The sequence below is a fragment of the Cariama cristata genome, unplaced genomic scaffold, assembly GCF_000690535.1.
Source record: "Cariama cristata isolate BGI_N322 unplaced genomic scaffold, ASM69053v1 scaffold19381, whole genome shotgun sequence".
NCBI classification, from domain to species: domain Eukaryota; kingdom Metazoa; phylum Chordata; class Aves; order Cariamiformes; family Cariamidae; genus Cariama; species Cariama cristata.
In genome coordinates, this window is record NW_009601262.1 from 125,208 (window position 1) to 143,229 (window position 18,022).

Below are 18,022 nucleotides of genomic sequence, written 5' to 3' on the forward strand. Positions count from 1 at the left end.
AAATTTGAGTTAATTCTGAGTTAATTGACCCAATCCTGGAAACATTCATAATTCAAACTAATGTATTACGTTGCTATATTTGTCTTGCAATATATCTAAGTGCTTTTCAAAGATTTCACCTTGTTTCTCTGTATTTCTTTCCATCTTGTGTAAAGCGGCTGTCTACATATGTATTTGCCTGCATAATGGCAGTGATTTTTCCATATTTTTGAGCTCAAAGGCTAGGTTGGCCCATTACATGCACCTCTTCTAAAAATGCAATAATGTGTTCCTCAGGGTCTTGGCATGTCACCATCACTCAGGTTGAGCCCTTAGGCAAGAAATTACAATATTATTGTATTAATCACATAAAGAACATTAAGGTCACCGTATGCTGAAAAGAAATCATACTTATTTTCACAAAATGCTGCCCATAACACAATACTGTAAAAGCAACAAATATGATAGGATGTACACAAATATACCAAACAGCAAAATGTTGACATGAGGCATCTATCCGCATTCAACAACAGACTTCCTAAGTGAATACAGGGCATAATTTCCAAACAGAAGAAGGATGAAAGAGTTTTTCAATTACACGTTAAGACAAGACAGAATATAGAAATACAGCTGACCATCCTTGGAGTCCTTCTGCGTTTCCCCTTACATTCTCCAATATCTGCAGCTGCAGCCAGCACAGGAAAATGAGCCATATGTTAATCGTTACAACAGACTGCAAGTAGGACCATTCCTGGAAATTATAACTGCTCGTTGGCAAGTGCTGAGAAACACATGCTACTAACTAGTTCCTCATCCCAATTTCACTCTGCTGGGGTGAGTGAGAAGAGATAGCAAGTTCTCAGCATGAGATAATACATCCTAGATAATTTGGTGTGTGAAAGTGTTGCTAGATTTAGCTGCAGGCATCTTCTAGGAGGGGAACCAAGGGCTTTTATGGGTAGGAGAAAACAGAAGTAATAAGTGGTACGAGGTGTTCGGGATGGACAGAATAGATGAAGCCATTGAGAGGCACTCCTCTGTCACAGCTCAGGCCAGGCTGCTGTGGTCACATCTGTGTTTTAAACTCCAGGTCACACATATGATGCTTCTAAATGGAGAATATTTTATCTCCCAGTTTCCCAAGTTAATTTAATGTTTGGGTAAAGATTAAGAGGAGTTGCTATCCTTTCCGCTCTGCTGTTCTGTGGAATTTATTATTCCTCTCTTTTTTTAATGCCCTTTCAATTTTTTTAAATAAAAAACCAAATCACACTGTTTACAAAAATCAATAGAAGCAAATGTCAGTTCACAGGCAGCTCCCTTGCTCACTGAGCAGATGCTGCTTGAGCACCAGGCTTTGTGGCGTGGTTGGAGGGGCAGGGCATGTTTTAACTGGGTCTTTCTCCAGATGGCCAACAGATTGTGAGAATGAGGGAGGCCCAAGCTACAGCTGAAGCCAAACTCAGGCAAGTTTTGCAAAAGGGCACCTAGGCTAGAACTAGCATCCATGTCTCAGATAAAGTCCTTGTAAGAAGCTGTCACAGGTAAACATGTATGTACAATGACATACACTAAAATGAACCCAATCTTGGTAAAATGCCTGCAATTCGGGTCAAATCCTTTCTCTCGATTTTAGAATTTAAGTTTAAGAATAGGGGATTAAACACACCTAAGGAAGACTCTGGGTGGCTGTGTCTCATATGGCCCCAGCACCCAGAGGTGGTGGTGGTGGTGGTCTTCCTTTCAGATGAGGCTAAATCTGTCTGTGAGAAACACATTAGCTCTCTTCATATTACTTGTTATCTTAGTGATCTGCCTGGCACCTTTATAAAGAAGAAAATTTATCCCTGGAACAGCTTATCATCATAGAGTCTTTCTTTTATATACAACAATTCAGCTTTTCTCATTATCTTGTATCAATTTCTAGCTTTCTACAAAGCATGTAAGTTTATATTTCTTTTCAACTAAACTCATAAAAGTTAATTACAATGAGGCAACCCACTTACAAAACTACCACTGCATCTAACAGGCTGGTGTCATAAAAAGTAAACAAAGATTCATGCATTTTAAAGCACTTTTAGCTTCACTGATCTAGAAGCAAATTGGGCATGAGAAGATTGCACTGACAGCATTAAACTGCTGCTGTATTTAAACCGACATCAGTACTCCTGTAAAACAGAAATGTAACTATACACACTCCAGGTTTTCGAGGCTTTACACTCCCGTGAGTTTTAAAACCCATTGCATCTTCCAAAAATTTTTAGCAAAAGAATGAAATAAAAAAATATAATCGGATCTAAATCTTTACTTGCATTAAATAACAGCATTTAAATGTATGCCATTCAAAATCGTTCTAATGAGTCATACCTGAACATAAAAGATTTATTTTGGATGGGCAATTCTCAATTACACCAGGCAGGCTAGACATGCCTGTCCAATTTAGTGTCTAAAATATGAAAAAATAGTTCACTGATTGGATGCAGCATGCATGCTGTGGGTAAATTAGACAACTATAAGGCCATATGTTCAACTAGTGTAAGTAGGAGTTAATCCACTGAAATAATCTACCGTATTTTAACATTTCCCTTCACCTCTCAGGATCTTGGGAGCAGGACAAAGGTGGACTCTGCTGGTCTTTTCTGCCATATTTGTAGAGGCTGCATCCAAGGAAACATCCTCACTGAGACGCCTGGGTGATATCTTACATGATTCGTGCTTACCTAGAACTGCTTCTGTTGTGTGTTTTAGGGTGAGACAACATCTCAAGTTGAGCTGTGGAGCTGGAAGTGGTGCAAAAACCTGCCTCCACTTAGCAAGTGCCCACCAAGGCTTTGTTACAGAAACCTACTCTGCGACCTACTTTCATTACCGGTTAGCTTCCGGCTTTATTTCAGATCACAGCCTAAACAGCTTAGAGATGATGCACCTAACTGACCTAGTGATGACTTCTTGTGCCCTGGTAGAGCTGTGAGAGAGGAAATACTGATAACAAGTTCCCCTGGATAAAAATGCAAAGGGGAAGCAGCCCAGTTTATTGACTTTTGAAGGAAAGTTGCAAAGCACATTTACTTCTTATAAAGTACAAAGGTACATGGAGGCTCTGCTTTTTTCACACTGTAGCGTTAGGATTTTCTATTTAAAAACTGCTTCTTGCAAGAAAGTTGAGGTTGGCAAAGAGATGAATTTTTGATTTTGTAATAAAGTGCTCAAAGATTTGTCATGGCTTTCTGTTGCTATACACTGACACATACAGATCCTGGCTTCGGCATCCCAACAGCAGGCAGACCTGAAAAGAAATGGGCTCTGGAAGATGTAAGATATGACTGCAGTAGCTCAGTGTCTTACTAATATTTGGTAGCAAACAACAGGACACAGCAAGTCAGAAAGTCCTTTTCACTCTTGTATTCCTGTGGGATCAGGAAACTCTCCTTGGAATCTCTTTGTAACTTCATTTTCCTATTTGGATCATATTGCTCAGCAAAATAGGATTTCTTTGTCTAACATGGATTTTCTTCCTCTGCCTTTTTTAAATTTTTATTTTTTTTAACCAAAACCAATGAAATTAAAAAACCTCAACAGTCTCAGCCAACTGAGAAGAGAGGATTTCACTCCTTTTCCAGCAGGAAACATGGAACAAAAGAGAAGTGTCTTAGGAAGAACCAGCTTCACAAAGCCAATGTAAAGGCCATTACAAGAAGGTTTTTCATCGCAAACCACATTAAGCAAGTGAATGCCCATGGAAATACACATTAGGATCAGGCTCTGCACAGGCTGGGGGCACATTTTGGCACTGAGCTGAATGTTTCACACTGGGCAGCATCAGGACATCTTACTTGGACAAATGCCAGCTCATTTCTCTTGCTTATATGTACCATAAAGCTTTAACAGGAGAGTGGCTTATGCTTTGTGTGATGGTGCGGAAACCTAACAGACAGCAATGACACAAAGGGAGCTGCATTGCAGTGGCAAAATAGATTTCCTTAGACTCAGAGGAGAGCAGCAAAACATCTGGGACCCTAGTAGATGAAGGATGCTGCCATAGTCATGTGAAGAGCTACAGTCTTGACAAGGCAGAAAGGGCGTAAAGAGGGCTGGGAAGGCATAGAAGTGATCTGGCAAAAGCCCGAGCCACTGTGAACTTGCTGATGATGAATTTAGCATGGTCAGGATCATGGTGCATTTTGTAGGAAGCTATTCCCTAGGTCCACCTGTAAGCACAGAGGAAAAAAAAAAAATCACACTATGTTATCTACCTGCAGCCTGCTGCCACTGATCAAAACAAAGAAGGCAGTAACACATTTACAAAATAAAATCTAGGGTGTTCTTTAGCATATCTATTCTTCACACTTCTACATTTAGGAAAAAAAAAAAATAAAAAAAAGGACTTCTCTTTTCTACTTGACAGGTCACCTTTAATCTCAGAAATACGGATTCACACTTCCATGTAGCATTTTCCAGATTAGCACAACCGATTTTGTTCAGGTCTTTCTGCAAGAGGCTCTGTCCACAAAAAATCCTGTCAAACCCACAGGGCAAACGATGAGTCTCTGCAGCATCCCTCAAAATCTGTGAAAATTGGGGCCACAAGCATACTTTCCTTAACAAGGCCAGGATTAGCTCTCAGCCTGGCAGTGCAGTAACATGCCAAGACTACCAAATGGCGCACGCATGGTTCGCTCACACCTGACACCCACCACTGCCAGGCTGGGATGCTGGCACAGCCAGCTGATGTGCACCCTGCTCTTGAGTGCATACCCAGGGGCTCCATGATCCCTTCGACCTCTCTGGAGGTGTGTTGTTTAATTAAATTTAACACAACCTGATTCAAAGGGTGTGCAATCAATAAATGCTCTAACAGCCAAAAGAAAGCAGCCATGCAACCTTCTCCATGACCAGCCCTCATCATGGAAGCTACCAGAAACAGAAGCTGTTGGAAGTGTTTGTGCTGTGTTCATCCACGTCAGACTGAGCAGACTGAGCTCCATGGGCAGCAACTTCATCCCCGGCAGATCACAGGCTAAAAACTCCATTAACCCACAGTAGGCAAAGTAGCTGGTTGCTTAACGGCAAGAGGTTATGAGAAGCAAAAAACTGTGTTTACAAATGTGAAACATTTACTGTTCTTTGGTGTTTTCTGCTAAAGCTGGCATATTGACAAGATCGTCTTGTCAACAGGAATGGACATAGGGAGGGTAGTAAAGAATACCTCTGCCTACACCCAGAAGCAGGCTGAAGCCAGAGCTGGATGATATACAGGCAGCGCAGAGTGAAGAAGTAACAAGAAAGAGGCGGGTGATAAAAAATTATACAGTAACAGTTCTGTCTCTGTATCTGACAGTAGAAATTGGTCTTCAGAGCCCCATAAACTGATGCTTTACAATGCAGACTAGAGCTGAGCTCAAATTAGTCATAAGGACCTGGCACAAAACTGCCATTCCCTACCCGCAGCAGGTAAGAAAGGTGCCATTCAAACTTTCTCTTAAGGCTGGCGTTGACTTACTCCGGGGAAAATCCCCTTTGCAACAGCAAACCCTTCGCTGCTTTGCCCAGAGCTCAGCAGTATAGAAAGCAAGATTCGAGACCTAAGGCAAGGGGTCCTCTGCTCTCCTGAAAAAAAGACAAGACTGGCCACATGTGAGTGAACCCAAGCAATGCTATAGTCATGGGCAAGAAGCTTTATAGTTTGAAATATGGTCTGATACACCCTAGTGAATATTATGTTACTCACTAAATTTTTAATTTTTGCACAACAGATCATCATGAGGCTGGCAGAATGGGGACTCAGACTCCCACATGCTGCAAAAATACTTCACCAGCAACAAGAATAATCCCATTCCTCTTCTAGCTTCCCAGGAGAAGCGCTGTAGACATGGATACACTTCTACAAAGTTTTAATCAAAAGTATGATTAGACAAAAGCACTCTGAGCAGTTTTATTTGCCATGACATGCTCGCTCAGGATGCTGTGTGTCTCCAGAGCAGTGGCCAGAGAGAGAACCTTGCTCCCTGCTTTTCTGCAACGTGAAGCATCCAGTGGCGCATACAGAACGGAGTCTAGGCCACAAGCAAAGCAGAGCAGCCACAGGAGAGAGGGAGCTTCAGAGTAAAGCATTTGCTTCCAGAGCACATAATGAAGAATAACAGCATTTGTTTTCAGAAGGAAAGCACAGAGCAGTACACTTTGTGGAACATGACCTTCATGTCTGTAACCGAAATTAATGAAGCCTTGCCGAGAGCCCAGGAGGGACACTTGTGCATTCATTATAGCAAGTTATTAAGACCCACTTCACTTGCCCTACCTTGGGTAACAGATGGCAGTGCAGGTAAGGTGGATATCAAAATACCATGGAGGCCAGGTGATAGTTACAGTTGGTTGCACCACTACATCGTTGCCTCACAATACTTGCTGTGACTCTGGCCCCTACGCATTGCACACAGCAAAGAGCATGGCCTGGGATGGGGTTTGGTGTGGCTGTGCGCTCTTATACAGGTTGGAGGAAAGACTCAAATCACCCTGCCAGACAAACACAGGGGGAATTGCTGACACAAGAAGCTGCCTGTCATCCTTTCTTGTGGGGCAGAGGATCTCCAAGGATGCAATTCAGAACATACTCGGGGTGCACTACCAGCAAGACCTGCCTGCTCCTCTCTCTCCCAATATTCTGAAATATATTCTTGACTGTCATATCCCACTTGCCTTGATAATGCTACAAATTTACCAGCTGCTGTTACCGCACAGAGGCCTGCTAAGGAAGGGACAGATTTGTCCTGAGGGAGAGAAAAGAGCTTCCACATAGAAGATTTACAGTGGGTCCCATGGAACTTTTTAGGAGGAATTTACAATGCAAGCCAAGGTTTTACTAAAGTCTGCATTTTTATGGGGCCAGTTCCTATTCTATTAAAAGTGACAAGCTTTCCAAATCTGTCTGTGCAGCTGCAGCACACACAGAAAAAACAGTTCAGTTACTGATAAAGGACATTACCATCTGCCCAAAGAAGTGATGGCAAGTCAAACACTGTTATAATTCAACCTACTAGAAGACAGATCCTGCAGATGTTAGAAGTGATGCAAAACTACTTTTCAGAGGAGCTAAGTACACTCTGTAGCACTTCTAGCTCTACACAACTTTAGATTGAGACGCAGTTTATAAGTCAAATCCATCTCAAAGTAATGCTTTAACATAATTAAAATAAACTTCCTAATTGACAACAGTCTTTCTGCAGGTAGCAGAGACTTCCCTGACTTGCTTCCTTTGATTTATATGATTTATTTATGGATGGTTCCCTTGCTTGCAAACCTTGAAACCAAAGTCCATGCATTGTCTCAAAAGGAGAAACTCAGCAGAAAGCAAGCCAAGTTAAAAGCTTGACCAGGAAACTTCACTGTCGCCTTCCTAGACCAGAACCTCACCATCAGTGCTATCTGTGTCTCTTGTTTTACACAGCACAGCAGCAGCTCATCATGGAAGAGGTGGAGATGACCCTTCTCCAGTCTTATGGGCTGCCCATATTTGATTTTTCTCTTACTCAACCTAATGAGGACTGAAACTTCAGGGGGGCTTAGAAGGGACAGTATGAAGAAGCCACTTCAGTCAAATGAATGCTCCCAGACAACAGGAACAATCAGTACAGATGTTGCCAGTGACACATTATTTCATTGAAAATAAAAAAATGTTTAAGTACTGTGTCTCTCATTCAGGGGGTAGTTGTGCCCACATAAACACCATTTGTCACTTGACCGCATCCAGGGTTTCACAACATTTGTGTTTCCTCTTCATTCCTGGTCCAACCAATATTCTTAATTCTCTTTGGATTGTTGCATGACCTCTTGGAGAGGAAGACAACAAAAAATTAAATACTGCAACCCACTTTCACCAAGGGCTAAGTCCTTTTTTTTTTTTTTAAACAATTTTCTATTTTGTATAGCTACTACAAGACTGCAGTATGCCTTCCAGAAGAATGTCCAGCAAGTTTTTCTATGAAATTAATTGAGAAAATGAAAGACACAGGAATAAAGATAAGGCATTCATGCTAAATTCGTATAAAGTACTGATCTCAATACACAATATTGCACTAGAGTCATACACAACCTGCCTGTAGAGAAAGTCATGAGGGTGGGGCTGTTCCTTGGATGAACAAGTGGAATTTCATCTATTAGACAAAAAAAATGTCCAAATGACTGTATTCAGCTCATATTGGTGCCATTCTGCAAATATTAAATTTGATTTCTGATCTGTCATAACAAAAGAATACAAAAACCTTGAGGAGATTTTCAGACAAGACATCAATAAAAAGACGTCAAAATAATGAGAAAGAATAACAAAAGGCTAGAATAAGTTAAATTCTTGTGACAGATTTTAATAACAATTCTGCCTTAATAAGAGTAGCAAGAAGATGAAGATGACTCTGAAGTACTGCGGAGCACTATGATCTTTATTTCAAAGTGCTTTGTACTGCTCAGATGATGACACTTTCCCCACTAGTCTGGCTTCCAGTTTTTATTCTGCAAAGTCCAACATTAAACATTTAATCAAAGAATAAAATAAACAAGATAAGAAGCCAAAAACAAGGTATGGATAATCTCAGATGAGATCAGAATTTAAATTAAGAAGAAATTTATATGTATGGAGTAAAGCCAGCTTTCAATATAACAATTAAAAGCTAAAGGCTCCTACTCAAAGTGTTTTGGAAGAGGTTGATGCTAATACAAGTGACCAAATTTAATCACTGCTGAGAAAGGGCATGTAGCATCACTCCCTCTTCTTGCCAGGTATTTTCACCCTCTCCGGTCCTGAGCTCCTGTTCCAATTTCAGCTCTTCAGCCCTTGACCCTCGCATGAGCAGAAGCCATCAGTTTCCCACCAACACAAGCAAAGATACGTAGGGTCCTAACGCAATTTCCAAACATGATCAAGCAGAGCGTCATCACAGGGTGCAATATGTTCAGGGGCTCTGGAAAATCCTGCAAGTTATCGTTTGTCTGCTTCAAAATATTTTACCACCAGGATACTGTATCCAACAGGATACAGAGAGTATGCAAGAGCCTATTTAGTATTCCTCCTCCTCCCCTCATTCTAAGCACAATTTAAACCTTGGGTAGCAGAAGAGAAGCTTTTACATAGATTCAGGGCACACCATACAGAGCTTGTTTTCCCAACAGCAACACAGACATACCAGAACTTAATCCCATTTGTCACATTAGGTAAACCAATAATTATTCATGTGGAGAAGGACCTGGGAGTCCTGGTAGATAACAAGTTGACCATGAGCCAGCAATGTGCCCTTGTGGCCAAGAAGGCCAATGGTGTCCTGGGGTGCATGAGGAAGAGTGCGGCCAGCAGGTCAAGGAAGGTTGTCCTCCCCCTCTACTCTGCCCTGGTGATGCCACATCTGGAGTACTGTGTCCAGTTCTGGGCTCCCCGGTTCAAGAAAGGCAAGGAACTGTTGGAGAGAGTCCAGTGGAGGGCAAGGAAGATGATGAGGGGACTGGAGCATCTCCCTTATGAGGAAAGGCTGAGAGAGCTGGGTCTGTTCAGCCTGAAGAAAAGACTGGGAGGGGATCTCATCAATACTTAAAAATATCTGAAGGGCAAGTGTCAAGGGGATGGGGACAGACTCTTTTCAGTGGTGCCCAGCAACAGGTTAAAGAGGCAATGGGCACAAACTGAAACCCAGGAAGTTCCATCTAAATATGAGGAAGAACTTCTGTACTTTGAGGTGACAGAGCACTGGAACAGGCTGCCCAGAGAGGCTGTGGAGTGTCCTTCTCTGGGGGTATTCAAAACCCACCTGGATGCAAACCTGTGTAACCTGGTGTAGGTGACCCTGCTTTGGCAGAGGGGTTGGACTGGATGATCTCCAGAGGTCCCCTCCAACCCCAACCATTCTGTGATTCTGTGGAGAATTTTCAGTAGCAGGATACTCAATATCTGAATTAAAGTTTTCTATGTAACTAACAATCTGGAAAGAGGGTGAACAATGATGTAGTGTGTTTTTAGATTTCACAGAATTATTTAGATTACCTGAGGTTACAAGAAAGCTGTGGGGACTTCAAAAGAGAATAAATGCTGCTAGATGAGAACATAGCATAGCAGCCAATGGATTTTACTAAAGGCAAAAGATAACAAACTAATACATGTTGTTGGATATAAATTTCATTGCACACATCTGAGGTATAAGGTGTCATTGGAGAACAAAAAAGTCCCATTTCTGGGTTTATGACAGAGTAGATAGTGCAAGCAGCCTAGGTGTTTCCATTCACTCACACTCTAGCGGAAGAATAAATTGTAGTGGTTACTCAGTACAAACAGAAAGGTCTTGCATTTAAAATTAACATGCATGAAAAATAATTTCTGAAAATAAGGCAACTGCCATCTGGAACTTGATGTAGTCAAGATGCAGCTGAGGCCATGACTTGGCAGGATTTTTAAAATGACTGACCATTTCTAGAAACTTGAATACCATATCTCAAAGTGCTAAACTGTACCACTTCCCCCTCTGCAAGGGGAATAAACAGCAAATTCTGCCACAAGTGCTCAGCACATCTCTGTCACCACATAATAATGATGATAATTATCGATAATAACAATAATCTGGATGTAAAGCTGCTCCAGCAGTGGGACTAATTAATGCTGCATCTAATACCCGCCTTCCTGGAAGCTGCATTGGGCTGCCAGCATTACAGTGTTTTTTGAAACTCAAAGAGAAGAGAGAAGCCTGGGCACCTGGAGTCACAGATAAGTGTGCTGGCCACTCCTTGGCCACACTCCAGCAACTTGTTAGCAGCTGTGAACCCATTTCGTTAGAACCAAGAAAGTTTAACACCTTCTGTCATTTCCACTCAGATCAGCTGATGATCTAATCCTAGTAGACAAAGATCAGCCCTCTCTTTCTTGCCCATAAACACCAGACATGATGTAAACCCACCACTGCTTGTCCCTAAAACGCTCAGAGATGAGGAGACAATCTCCACGTGTTGTCAGAAGCTCCATTATGTGTTGAATGTCCAATGCCCTAGCACACCAGTATTTTTAATTAATCAGAAGTTTCTCCATTGAGATTAAACATGATGTTAATTTCTCATTTACTCTCCCCAATACATGCTTATTAATTAGCATACTAATTTGTTTAGTTCTTTAGGAACTGCATGCCATGGAAAATGTTCTAAGTTGTCAAATGTAACTCATCGATTAGTCCAAGACATTTAAGAAGGACTAATTGGTAATACGTCAGAGCACTGACTAATTGGTGAAAAATCCAGTGTGATGAATCCTGCCATCCCTTCCTTTGTAATAAGGTTCTTGAATTAACTGACAACATGTTTTTTTCTGATTTTTCCTTCTTTTAATTAAGAAAACCACAGGTCTTTGTGGAGGGTGTCTATTCAATTTTCTGGTTATGCTTGAAGTGAAATCTACTTCGTCTACCTCATTAGCTGAAAAGCAAAGAAATGAACCTACTCTGCAAACTACAATTTATCATTGGGGCTGAGAGAGCTGATGTAGAAACTTAAAAGCAACTTCATCATTCTTCTATTTATTATACGTATATTTTAATGTTCCTTTCTGATAACGTTAGTTAAAAGTGACTTCTACAAATCTGGAAGAGATGTACTGCATACATTTCTCCTTACAGCATATGGCAGATTTTGAAACAGCCCACTGTTATAATATGTAGACTATATCGAACGCACAAGGTAAAATATACAGAGTAAAAAGGACTGAACATTCACAATTATTTCTCCAAGCAGTAATGCTCTCGGTGCTCAGTCCATGGCCATGAACGCCAATTACTCAGAGGAATTCTGCTGACGTGGGTATTTGCCATCTTAGTCACTGATACCGGTTTGTGTGTTACCATATCAAACAGAATATAAAACCTACTAAAGCGTTTGTATATGTTTGGATTTCCTGACCTCTAGCTCTTACAAAACAAGATAAAGTCCACCATCCTAATGGCCACTCTGGCATCCAGAGTGCTTGCAGGCTGCTGTAAGAAGAACCATTTTTCCAAAAACTATAGCTGAAAGGAAACTAAGCCAAGAAACCCCGTGTTACACAAAAGGCCAGATTTTGTCCTCAAAACCAGTGTGTGCAATGGTGCAGAGATGCTACTTATGACACCAGATAAAACAGACTCGGGAATAAGTGATGGATCTCTGGAGGCTGTCAGTTATGATAACAGCACTTGTTAATATTGTGACTCTGCCAAAAGCCTTTCCAGCTGCTGTCTTGTGTTGCCATAAGAACTGGTCCACCAAGCTGAGTATAATACTCAGCCCAGAAAGCCAACGGTACCCTGGGCTGCATCCAAAGCAACATGACCAGCAGGTTGAGGGAGGGGATTCTCCTCCTCTACTCCACTCTGGTGAGACCCCCCTGCAGTACTGCCTTCAGCTCTGGGGCCCCCAACACAAGAAGGACATGGACCTGTTGGAGAGAGTCCAGAGGAGGCCACGAAAATGATCCAAGAGCTGGAGCACCTCTTCTACGAAGACAGGCTGAGAGAGTTGGGGTTGTTCAGCCTGGAGAAGAGAAGGCTCCGGGGAGACCTTAGAGCAGCCTTCCAGTACCTAAAGGGGCCTACAAGAAAGCTGGGGAGGGACTTTTGACAAGGGCATGGAGTGATAGGACAAGTGGCAAGGGCTCTAAACTGGAAGAGGGAAGATTTAGATTAGATATCAGTAAGGAGTTCTTGACTGTGAGGGTGGTGAGGCACTGGAACAGGTTGCCCAGAGAAATTGTGGATGTCTCATCCCTGGAAGTGTTCAAGGCCAGGTGGGATGGGGCTTTGAGCAACCTGGTCTACTGGAAGGTGTCCCTGCCCATGGCAGGGGGGTTGGGACGAGATGGTCTTTTAGGTCCCTTCCAACCCCAACCATTCTATGATTCTAATATACAAGATACCTGCCTCCATGCCCTGCCAAAGCTAAAAATAGGTGTAGGAGTCTGAAAAGATGACTGCAGCACACGTGAAGCTGAGGAAGACACAGCTGTATTTGGTCCAAGTCATATGTAGCAATGAGTGACACATTTAACCCGCTTTTTCTCTGTGGTATTGCATGCATGTTTTATTTACATGAACCATCAAATGCTGAGGTTGTTGATGTGCCCTGTTAGTCTTCTATCCTAAAGGATTTTTAAGATGTCCAGAATAGGGCATCTGCATGTTATGTTGGATTTAAAGAGGAGCAATACCCTTGACGCAACATCAGTCTTTTTCCTTTGGTACTCTCTTAGACATACCCAGTCAGCCCATGCCCTTCAGTTTCTGGGTATCAAACCAAGTGTTCATTTTCAGGATGAATTAGCAAATAACCACTTGGGAGAGGGGACAGATTTTTCTCTACTCCCTCTGGCAGCCTTCCCCCCTTGGTGTTAGAATGGCACAGCCCTGGCTGCTAACTTCCACAATTAGTAGCTTAAATAATACAGAAAAGTGATTTCACAGGGATCCCATTCAAATCAGTCCACACGTTCCTCTGAGGCTCCATTTTCCCTCAGCAAAGCTTTTCCTCCTCCCCTCACAAAGCATGAAGGCAACAGACGTGCTTTGGTCCAGCCCAGCAAGGGTAACTGAGCCAGTCCAAGGGAGAAGTGCCAGCACCCAGCATGGCTCTGGCGGCCTCTGGCTCCCCTGAAATAACATCAGATATTCTCATTTCTCATAGTATTTCCACAAATTTTCCATGGCTGTTCTGAAATTATAACTTTTGCCAAAAAATCTATTTAATGCCGTTTGCCTGCAGAGAAGTGTTTGGGCCATTGACAGCTAATACTGGTGCTCTGGTAGAAAAAAGGAATAATTACAATTCCTCTGCAGATCAATGATATTTACTTGCCTCTAAATATGCCGCAAGCTTTACACCTTTATACGACCTTAAGTAATCATTTTCTAGGCAGAACAGAAAATCTATTTCCATTAGTTTCCAAAGACTCAGAAGGTATGTACGCAGGAAGATCACTTCCATAAATTCACCTTTTTAGAGTCACTGGGTAACCCAGAATTTATGCAAGTGCAGGTCAACCAAATCATTCAGCATTTATATGCTCCCTTTCAAGCTCCAGGGAACTGGAGTAAATTCTAAAAATAAAATACACACGTTGTAATACGCAGAAGATTTAGAGATGGAACTATTCTGACAGCCCAAAATAAAAGTCTTTATGTATAAGATCTCAATGGCTAGGTCTGTACCTAAATCACATATTGATTTAACTCACTGTAGACAAATTATATAAGCTTTGGAATGATGTATGCTTGATCAATGTGTTTTAGAAATGAATTTCTGTCTCACTTAATCATTGAGGCAAGTGAAGAAGTCACATAAATATCCCTACATTTTACTTTATAGGACAGTAAACCATTTTCTAATCAAATTTGTAAGTAAACAGCATTATTTGTTTCCAAGAAATATCAATATTAAAATACTTTTCAAAGAAAATTTGAAAACAGACTTAAAAATTATTAAGTGTTATCTATTAAACACACGCACATTGTATCAATATGTGAGTACACAAACACAACGATTACAGAGACAGAGGCAAACGCGACATCCCTTTCTAATATCCAGGGATGGACAGTCCTAGCACCATGCTGAAAAAAATCAGATTTGGAGCCTCAGACAGATGAAGCAGCTGGGTTTGTTCGATATTTTACTCCTTTGAAGTGCTAACAGGGATTCTACACAAGTGCAGGAGCAATGCCCCACTTCAGCACAAACACACTGACCCTAATATGGTAGGGGGGAAATAAATGCTTACACCTATACATACAGATCTCAAAGTGTTTTAAAATGGAGCACATTTTCTCAGGTTAGAGATAGGGTAACTGAGGCACAGAAAGGCAAAACGACGCCCTGAAAGGCACAAGGCAAGCTCAGGTATAAATGCCAAGAGTGAAGACTTCTATCTGAATGTCAAATCTACTAGTGCAAACCTCCTTTCTTAACCACATTATTGCTCAAATCCCATTGATATCAGGCCAAGGACTGATTTTTGACCTGGCTTAGAGCTAGGTCAGTCACAAACACACTCCTCAGCTTTTCTTTAAGCTCTTGTGTCCTAGCTGATTTTGGGGTACTCCAACCAAAAGGTAAAAATCTGACTCACTGTTGAAATTGCTCTGGGTGGCCTCAGTGATTAAAAAAAGGATGCTGACACCATTCACGGGTCATTCCTGGCAGCACGGAAACAAGCTCTGCTCCCAGCAGAGCATTGCCCTCACCCAGCAGAGCATGAACCTCAGCACAGACCCGTGGCCAAGTCCACACTGATGCTCCAGAAGCTACGAGCACATGAAAAACTGGGCAAAGCAGATTGCTGCAGCCTCAGGGGATTCCCTACAAAAATGTATAGTCAAACAAGGAGGGAAGCCACTTACCATACAGGACTGCAATGAGCGACACAGGCATGACCAGGATACCCACCAGCATGTCTGCCACTGCCAAGGACATCAGGAAGAAGTTTGTGGCATTCTGCAACTTCTTCTCCAAGGATACAGCCATAATTACCAATATGTTCCCCCCAATGGTCAGCAGGATGACAACTAAGATCAGAAGGGCTGGCCAGTTCTTCTCCCTTACGGACATCCGAGAGACTTCCCCCTTCTCAGAGGCATTAAGAGGATCAGATGTAGGCAAACTCTGATTCAGAGTCAAATTGCTGCTTAAGGACCAAGCCATCAGACCACCATGCAAACTAAAATCCAGTGTAACAGACACTGTTGTTAAGCTGAGTAATATTCCAGTGCTACTTAATGTGCTCATCGTCTGGGACTGGTTTTCTGTATCTCAACTGTGCCTCAAAGATGATCCCTTTTCCAAATTGCAGGTCCAAGGCAGATGCCGAACTTCACAAAACCTGAGCCAGAAAATCATTTGATCTTCCATAATGAAATAAACCTTACAGAAGTTAGCGCAGAGCTCTTCTAGTTTCCTTGGGTGTGGTGGAAGATGACCACTGACCAGCAGCCTCGAGGGAAAGGAGACTTTGCAATCTCCAACTGGTTTCCAGGTCCACCATTCTGAAAAGGAAAGAAAAAGTATATTCTTCACTGAAATCCCAGTATACACAAACACCTTCTTTATGCCCATGCGAATGACATTCTTATTCTTTCCCTTCCTGCTGGCTAGGATGTTCTCCAGACTGCAAGTAATTTATCTTATGGGTACAGACTATGCCTACAATTATGGGGGAGGGAGGGAGAAAATCACATCAGTGTGCTCTGGCTGGTTAAAAGCTGATTATCACTAATTAAATGTTTTGTGAAACCTGCAAAAGCAAGCCTGAAGAGCAAAATATGTTTCAATTGATAGCCACTTCACAGATACTTTGCTGCTGTGTAAAATAGTAATTGCACGGAATTCCAACCAATTCAGATAGCGCAGCCAAAGTAGCGTGTAAACCATCACCTTAAATGGAAGTGTTTGGATATATTTTGCATATTCTGAGATAAAGCACAGGTGTTGTAAAAACCCTCAGATGTTAATGATTAACTCTTCTGTAATAATGAAGACTATAGTTTGGTTTTTATTGGGAAATAAACAGTGGATAAGACACAATATATATTAGGTAACATTATACGGTGCTATGCTGTCAATCTCTCCAAGTAAACAGGTAACAAAGAGTTAAAAGAAGAGAAAGGACAAATTTTCATAAAAGCTGAGCAGTTATTTCTGCTCTTCTTCATCCATTTTTGTGCCACTGTGCTTCCGTGCTGATCACTAGCATGCAGCTGGGCCAGTAAGCCCAGTTCCACCAGCCTGCTGCCCAAGACTACGACCCAGGACTACTGCCCAGCACATGCAAGTATCAGCACCCTCATCACACACAGAGTCGGTAGGATAGATTTCCTCAGAGTACCTCACATGATTTATGCTTCTTCACAAATCAGTTGACAGTGAGGGCAAGTCAGATTACGACCCCTGACTGCCCATGTAATACAGGCCAGAAAGCATCATGATGCTGCTGCCTCTGAAGGAGTCCATTAGTCTCATGCATTGACCTAATTCAGCAAATCAAACATACTTTTAACTTCAGGCACATGCCTACACCCACTGAGGCTAAGGCCATGTATTCCCAACCCTGGCTAAATCACACTCTCAGGATGCTTGGCCGTTCTGACTGCCAATCCTGTACAACCGATGAAAACAGCAGCTTTGCTCTGCTTTTCGATTACATCAGAGTCAGGATCCTAACAACCATATATAGCCTAGGACTAAAAGCACAGAAGGAAAGCAGTTAGTAGAACAACAAAAAACCCCACACACTGTATGGAAGTCGACCAGTGAGTAGAATAAAATCAATAGCATGCAATTTATTTTGAGCATATCCTCAGCGTTTTGTGTAGTCTGTTCTACCATCGTTAAATAAATAACTAAAAAGCCAGATTTTAGCCCTTGAATACACTGTGGCACACATGTGACACAGCAATTTGCTATTCAGGGATCAAAAGCTAAATGTAATTCATGGGATTACATTACATTTTATGTAAAATAAGAAGCGCTCAGAGTCCTATAATAAAATGTTTATCATTCATGGAGGTTTTGGAAACTTACTAATGGGCTTTGCACACAAAAAACATTTCTTAAATGAGCAGTGCATACAATGAACCCAGATTTGCTTCTGCATTATGGTTAATTACTCCCAAAGGGTCTCTCAACCTCATATTTAGGAAGAAGTTTTGCACTATGTGCACAGAAAATAATTTTGCAGCTGCACATGCAGATGAATTAGCAAGTAGTCACTGGACCATTTATTTTTTCCAACTTAGCTGGTCTAAAAAAAGTCTCTAGAAAGTTTCAAAATACTTCAGAGTATTTTTTTCAAAACACAGCTTTTATTTTAAAGCTGTGAACAAAATTACCCTTTTTTCCAGATCAGCTTTCCACAGTGAAGGAGATACTAGGCATCTTTGTGGTACTTGGGCTTTGCTGTGCAGGACACTCCCATTAAAGCCAGTGGGAATTTCTGGGTCTCCAGAAACTCTCGCTCTCTCTGGCTCCATGACTCTTGGGCACTTCTGATCATGCCATAATAATACTTCAG

The 18,022-nt window shown here is 41.8% G+C and overlaps 1 protein-coding gene across 2 annotated transcripts in view; it reads right to left on the minus strand.

Annotated features, from left to right (window-relative positions):
- The window catches only part of HTR2C (5-hydroxytryptamine (serotonin) receptor 2C, G protein-coupled), a 42,230-nt gene extending 26,232 nt beyond the window's left edge, over positions 1-15,998 (minus strand). The window contains exon 1 of one of the 2 annotated variants that reach the window (XM_009710396.1): positions 15,357-15,998. In XM_009710396.1, the coding sequence (XP_009708698.1) occupies positions 15,357-15,741 (385 nt within the window). In that variant the 5' untranslated portion in view covers positions 15,742-15,998. The remainder of the gene's footprint in view (positions 1-15,356) is intronic. The other variant, XM_009710395.1, reaches the window with a different exon arrangement.
- Between the last annotated feature and the right edge of the window lie 2,024 nt (positions 15,999-18,022).